General features: G+C 43.3%; 1 protein-coding gene across 1 annotated transcript in view; it reads left to right on the top strand.

Moving 5' to 3' along the window:
* Positions 1-7,509, top strand: part of SPPL3 (signal peptide peptidase like 3) — a 23,577-nt gene that overhangs the window by 10,636 nt on the left and 5,432 nt on the right. The window contains exons 4-6 of the mRNA XM_014307219.2: positions 1,172-1,250; positions 1,972-2,084; positions 7,016-7,122. Of these exons, the coding sequence (XP_014162694.1) occupies positions 1,172-1,250; positions 1,972-2,084; positions 7,016-7,122 (299 nt within the window). The remainder of the gene's footprint in view (positions 1-1,171; positions 1,251-1,971; positions 2,085-7,015; positions 7,123-7,509) is intronic.

Genomic DNA, 7,509 nt, shown 5'->3' with positions numbered 1-7,509 from the left:
TTCCCTACCACTTCTGGTTTTCTTCCCCCCTCTGAAATACTGTCAGAACTGTGAGTTTTCATGGTGCTGTTCGTATGCACTGACTTTCGAAATTCTTTTTTTAAATTATTCGAGTTCTCCTTTTTTTGTTTTGTTTTGTTTCAAATCCTCCTCCCACCAGAATGGAAAAATGTGGTTTGACCAAACTGAATTTTTCTCTGGTTGGCTTAAGCTGTGTAGAGAATGGCTTAAACTATAAGACAATGTTTGATTCTTTCCCATCATCTTCATTTGAGAAGAGAACAAAAATCCCTTTTAAAAACCAGCAAAAAAAAAATTTAAAAGGAATAAGTAGAGGACAGCACAAAGATCTGAACTGCAGCATGCAAAAAGTTCCAAGACTGTGATTTTCATGGCAGTCTGTTCTTGCTGCACAGTTTTGGATGTGTGCTGCTGACATGTCTGTGTCTCCACACCCTCATGCTCCATCCTTTTAAACAGTCCTTTAAAAAAACTGAAAGGAAAAATGATTATAAATACCAGCAGTTACTAAATGTTTTTACAAATGTGTGGGTGGGATAAGTATGCCGCTTGAAAAAGAAAATGTTTATGGAAATAGTCTGTTTGGATATTTATGTATTTTTATCATTCTGTTTTCAAAAACCTAAAGCACTTTGTATTTTAAAAAAAGTGAGGTTGCCAGCTACTGGCTATAAGTTATTTGAAGTTGTACTGTGTTTTAGTGATGAATAAAGAGCTTTGAGTGAGATGGGGGAAAAAATTACTATCCGAGTTAAAAAGTGGAAAAAACCTCTCTATTCTGCTGAGTTAGTCTGTGTCATGTTGAAAAATTGTAAGAAAATCTCGGAACCAGTTTGTAGTAGATTTTTTTTTACTCAGAGTATGTGAAAACTGTTTTTCTTGCTGACATGATCATGAATAAATTTAAGACTATTTTTTAGGGTTTGGGGATGGGGCATTGCATTCCTTTGAGAGCTTTTGTTTTATTTCAGTCTGAGGACTCACTGTTGTGCAGAAAAGCTCCGAGCTTTGAGCTGCTCATGCTGGAATAACACTGAGCATATGATAATAGGACATTGTTGCAAGAGCTTTTTCAAATTGGAGAGGCATGTTTGTGTACTGTAGAAATTAGGTCTGAATGTCCTAATATTACCTTTTCTTCTTTCCATAGTCCTTGCAACAATAGCTTTTGCTTTCCTTCTGCTCCCGATGTGCCAGTACTTAACACGGCCTTGCTCACCTCAGAACAAGTAAGGACTTGAGCAATCCTTTGCTCCTCTTCTTGTGTGTTGTGTTTCTGTCGTTTAATGAGAATTCTTTAATGAGCATTAACCTCAGGGCTGATGTTTGTGCATGTGTTTTTGTGCCAACATCATGTTTCCACTGTGAAAGTAGGAAGCACAATTTCTGCAAGTCACTCACACTCGCCAGCCTGGGAAATGCAATACCATTACAGGGGACTAGATTTCCCAACAGTGATTTTTAATAAGTTTGGCTTCTTTTGGTTGAGATTTTAGAGTTTGGGACTTGGCATTGGATTTTAATGTTTGTTAACATTGGACTCTGGATTTTAATGCTGGCTCTTTTGAAGACTGTAGTTAAACCAGTGGAAATTACAGTTGTTAATGTCATGTTTTGAAACTAATTTTATTTTTTAACCTTGTGATTGGAGTTCATGTTGCTAAAAGCACTGTCTTAGGTGGTGCTAGGAATGTTGGTGATTTCAAGAGAGGTGCCAAGATTTAGAGGATTTTTTCCATCTCTGCAGTTCATGCTTTACACATAGTATTTGAATGTGGGGAAAGCTTTTATTTTGTTGCTGTTTTGGTACCTATTTGTGGCAAAGGAACTTCCCTTCAGTTGTTCTTGGCATCTTTCATCAGCAGTTGAGCCATGTTCCAACAGTGTCCATTTTCTGTTCTTTAAATGGAAACATAAAATCTTCCAGCTGATGTTTGTGTGTTGTTCTAGGATTTCCTTTGGCTGCTGTGGCCGTTTCACTGCTGCTGAGTTGCTCTCGTTTTCTCTGTCTGTGATGCTTGTCCTTATCTGGGTCCTAACTGGCCACTGGCTCCTTATGGATGGTGAGTATGTGAATTAAGGGGTTTTACTGCTGGTTTGTGCCTCTTCTGACACATCATTTGCCTGGTGATGATGGGTGAAGTTTGCTAATATTAATGGCTTGGCTGCTGAGCTGTGTGGCAGAGTCCCTGAAGAGGCACTGCCAGGAACATGCCAGGGGAGTGCTTGGAACACCTGTTTTTCTGGTTTGTAAAAGCTTCCAGGGAAGTGCCAGAACACTCATGAAAGATATTCTGCACCTGTGTGGTGTAGGGTGAATGGCCAGATTGAGTTAAAGATGTGTGGAGACAGTGGTTGTTTGTGATTCATAGCGTGATTCTAAAAATCTGGTTAATTTTTGGTGTTCATCTTGTTGTTTATTGGTTCTGATGCTGAAATAATTTGTTGTGAGGCAGCTCAGAGTGGCTGGCTGGCTTTGATCTCTGCAGTGCTTGCCTTGTGTGGCGAGATGGGTGAAACTGGCAGTCAGCCAGCTGGCTTGAGGGTGTGATTTATTGGGCTTTTTTCATGGTGGTTGACCTGAATTCACAGCTTACTGTTCCAAAAAGGAGCCTTCATCCTTCCCTCCTGCCTTCCAGAGCTCTTGTGCTAGCTCTGGCACTTAGTTAATCACATGGTAAACTGATCCAGCTCACTAGAATGGCAGCATACTTGGGTTTTACCAGCCTATTTTTCTGCTGCTGCAGTGAGATGAATTGAATTATTGTGTAGTCAGGTATGTGCTAAATTTGGCAGAAGGTAAAGTGGCAGCATGATGGGATCTGAGGGGATGGAGTGGATATAATAGCAAAGGCATGAAGGAGTAGCCAGGAGCAGGACCTCTGCTTCTCAGCAGTGTCGGGCAGCTGAATTGGCTTAGGACATGGTGTAATGGCGTGCTGAGGTCGTGCTTGCTTGAGGAAAAATAGCTGCAACAACATTACCTGCCCTTGAAATTGTTTGTTACAATAGAAAACATTCATCCCATCAGCTTCCAGCTCCTCCTAAATGAGGTAGCAGCAGCACGTCCTTAGCACTGAAACCTCCCGTGGCACCATCATTCTTTCTTTTATACGTGGGCACTATGCTTCATTCATGGTTTGAACTGCTTTAAAAGTCCCACCTGTTGTATGAAAGGGAAATACCTTTTAAAATACCAGAGGGTAAATGAAAAAATGCAGACAAAGTCTGTTTTGTGATAAGCAGAGTAGCCCACCATGAAATCAAGGGTGACACTTGATCTGCAGTCGCTGCAAAGCTAAAAGGAATGTCAAGTGTGGATTTTGGCAGAATCTGAAGAGTTGTCTACACCGAGATATCAACAGAAGCATTTCGTTAAAAATAGTTATTTTTGTGAGTGCTTCAGTCTGACATGGTGGACTTTGCAGTAATTCATGTACAGAGCTCTGAGCTGCTGCTGCAGAGTGGTGTCTGGCTTCTATTTCTCTTGGAGACTTTTTATGATTTACTGAATTGTGTTGCTGCTGTCTCACTTTGAATTACTTTATGTAGTTTATTAAGAGAACTTGAACTATATAGGTGATCCTCCTGTCATTTGTTCAAATCCAATTAAATCAGTGTTTGCCAATGACACTAAACAGGGAATAGCTTTTATTGGCCTTTGTCAGGGAAACACACTGGAGCTTTAGACTCATCCTGTGCTGCTGCATGTGGGATCCCATCATCTCTGCCTTCTCTGCGACTGAGCCCTGGAGATGCCGGGAACTCGTGTCCGGAGGGCAGCGCCGGGGCAGCTCCGCCAGGGCAGCCGCGCCCACTCGCGCGTCCAGGCCGAGGGCTCCGGTCCCTAAGGCGGGGACAGCTGTCACAGCTGCTGCCTGTGCCCGGCCCGGGAGCATCCCCTGTTTGGCCGTCGGCAGAAAATGAGCCGGGCGCTGTGAACGTTCTGCTCATCGACCGGGCGGGGCAGGAGGAGGAGCTGGGGAACGGGCGGGTGCTCCTTGTGAGCCCGGGCTGTTCGCTCGGGGCTGTGCATTGATTCTGTCGGTGTCAAAGAGCTCTGCAGCTCCAGAGCTGAGGAGAACACGGGAAATGCTTCTCGGTAATTGCCAGTCCTTACGAAATGGAGGTGTGGTGGTTCTTGCTGGAGCCCAAATCCTTCAGTGCCCAAATCCTGCCCTGCCCCTGCCTGCACAGCCCCTGGCTGAAGTGGTTCTAAAGGCAGGGACGTGTTCCAGGGCAGAGTGAGCCCGTGCTGGCTCGGGGGTTGTTCTGGCATGTGATGATGCACCTTTATAGGTATTGAAATGCTCAGTTCTCAGAGCAGATTGTTGGATGACAGAATCACCAAGGATGGTCACTGTTCCCTGGTAAAGCCTGGTTAGAATGAAAGCTTTGCTAAATAGTGGACAGAGGTGGAGATGTACAACAGGAATGCTGTAGATGTGTGGAATATCTGTAGCTACAGAGTGAGCAGCATGGTCATGGATACCCCGGGAGCTGCTGCAGCAATTGGGTCTTACTCCCTTCTTTTAAAGTACACTTTCATCAGATCAGAGCTTCACCTGGTGGCCTGTGGGGGAAGTTAAAGCCTCCCCACCTTACACAGTGCTTTGTAAACCAGACTCTGCATCAGCAGCATCTTGGAGCTTTCACCTGCTCTGGGTGCAGGAGAGCTGGAAAGGTGCCAGAGAGTCTGATCACATATGCAAGAATATTCTTAATCCTCAGAATATCACTGTTCCATGAGGAGTGTGTTTGCAGGGACTCTGGAGTTAATTTGTTCTGTTAATTGACAGTTAACTCCTCCAGTGCTTTCTTATTCAGCCTTGTTAACCCATTGCCCAGCACTTCCAAACCAGAGCTGCTGGTTGTGTGGCTGCCCTACCTCTTTTTCTGTCATTCTCTCACCTTTGGCTATTTTTTTTTATGATTTGAAGTACATTTCAGTGAAGATCTGCCTTATGTAGCTTGTCAACACTATGCATGAGCTTGGATAGGGAAGCTGGCTTCCATTTAGAGAAGTCCATTGACTGCACTTTGGCCCATATTACTTGTACTTGCTCTCGGGCACTCCTGCTTGTTTTTTAAATTTACCAGTGTTTCTTAAAGCATTTGCAAAACTGTGTAATTATTAGCATGTGTCACTGTCAGCTGAAGGATTTTTTCCATCTTCTTTTCTACCCAGTATTTGCTTAGTTTGATGCCTTGTGCATGTGGCTGTGTTCATTTCAGTGAGAGAGAAATGCAGTGTGTGAACAACAGATAAAACTCATACTGGTTACAGTATTTCCATTTCTCATTAATTATAACCTGGAAATCCTCTCCTAAATATAGGCTTGCTTGAGCTATTATTAACACTGGCTTTAGAGAAACCTCTTTGATTTAAAAGTCTGTTCCCTTGTATTTGCTCTTCTGCTGAGGAAGTCTGTAACTCAGGGCTATACTGAATTACTGAATGCAATTCTTTTCCCTGCTGCTTTGCTGTGTCAAATTCTTTACACCTCAATAATTTGCTCACATTTTGTAGCTAGTTACAGTTGTGCAGTGTGACTCAGAGTACATTTTATATCAGTGACCCCACTGCTTTGTCAGAACTTGCTGCTGTGACTCTTGGGGTTGTGCTGAGGTTGCCAGGTCTCAGGAGATAAGGTGGGCTTGGCAGGATTGCTGGGATGCAGCCCCTGGGCACTGCAGGCTGACAGGAGCCCAGGGAGTATTTATCCCTTGAATGTGTATGGATGTGTTTCCCCAGTGAGTGGATGGAAGATCTCCCCAACTTTCAGGTGAAACACAAGTGGCTGGTGGCTTCACAGCCCCATCGTTACAGCCTGAGAATGCAGAGGGTGATTTGTCCATTTTGGCTGAGTCCAGCTGTCACACTGGGCATGTGCATAATGCATTGGCTTCCCCTGCAGTTCCAGTTGGCAAAGATGGGATTGTAACTTCTTAAAAATTCCGTGTCATGTTAGACAAAGACATGTTGTTGACAAATGTCTGCGTGATTGACTGTAATCTGATCCCAGCAGGGCTCCATTATTCCTCACAAATAGACTGATACCATAGAGGAAAGCTGATTTGCTTTTTAAGATTTTGTAGAATTTGTTTTATTGTAAGTATTTCTTTGGGGCTTTACTTGTAACCAGCAGAAATACATTCACTTGTCAGTTGAGTAGCCTTGGTAGATGAGGCTGGGCTCAAAGAAGCAGGCAATGACACAAATGTGAGGACTGGGTTTTTGTTTAAAATCTTACCTTCCTACCCTGACAAAATTCCTCTTGGTACAGAGTAAAAATCTGAGCTGTGTCTTGTTGTTTAGCTCATTGATCTGGCTGAAAACTCACCCTTAGGAGGGATTAGGAAAAAACTTACCCATATTTTTTCCCCTAAGCTTTCGCACACATTTTGGTTATTGGGAAATCCTGGATATCTCAGTGATGATGTTTCATGGTATTCAGGCAGTCTTGCACAGTCTTGCCCAAGCAGAAGTTTGGTTTGAGTGGGTTTTTGTCAGACCAAGTTCTAACAAGTCATGTAACCGTGCCCTTTCTGAATTAAGAATCAAGGATCTTATTTATTTTATGCATTTCTTAAAAAAAACAATACAGGAAAAGTAGAGGTTTGTGTTTGGGGCACAGAGAATTCAAAGTTGTTTTGTTGCCTCTGTTTTAAAGTGGGTAGTCAGGGTTGTACAGTGGAGATGGAGTCTCTAGGACAGAGGACCTGGAAACATTTCTTTGTGGGGGGTGGTAGAAGTTGAGTGGAACAGGGGGTTGTGCCTGTGGAGGGATCTCTGCTTCCAGGGGGACTGAATGTATTTGACTTAACCCTGGTAAGAAGAATGTCACTGTCTGGAAACGGTAGACAGTCATCTAGTGCATGCAGAGCTGCACAGGTGCAAACAGAGGCTTCTTGGGGTCCTGGAGGGGAGATACTGCTTTGGGATTGGTGTTCTGCTGTTTTTAATGAACTATTGATGTCTTGCATTTTGTAGCTCTGGCTATGGGCCTGTGTGTTGCAATGATTGCCTTTGTCCGGCTGCCGAGCCTGAAGGTTTCCTGCTTGCTGCTCTCTGGGTTATTAATTTATGATGTCTTTTGGGTAAGTGTTTGGTTTTGCTAAAACTGTTTTTATGCTTTGGATTTGTAACTGGCCTTGGGCCTGTTTTACATAAATTCTACTGGTATGATGTTGAGGAAGTTTGGCAAAGCCAGAGATTGGCTCCACCACTCTGTTCTGAGATGCCAAATTCTACAATAGGATACAGAATTATTTCCTTGCTAATTATTTGAAATAAAGCATAAATAAGATTAGAATATTTTGACTACTGCATATTATTAAAAAATCCCCAGAATTTGGACCTCAGATTTTGAAAGCTGGCTGAAGATGAGAACAGGCACTTCCCACACACACTGAGCTGTGTCCACACTGGCACAGGACACACGTGCTGACCTCTAATTAGCAGTGAAATCTGCAGAACAGGAATGC

Source organism: Geospiza fortis, unplaced genomic scaffold, assembly GCF_000277835.1.
Source record: "Geospiza fortis unplaced genomic scaffold, GeoFor_1.0 scaffold408, whole genome shotgun sequence".
NCBI lineage: Eukaryota > Metazoa > Chordata > Aves > Passeriformes > Thraupidae > Geospiza > Geospiza fortis.
Note: the sequence above shows the minus strand (reverse complement) of the source record. Positions and strands in the feature narration are given on the sequence as shown.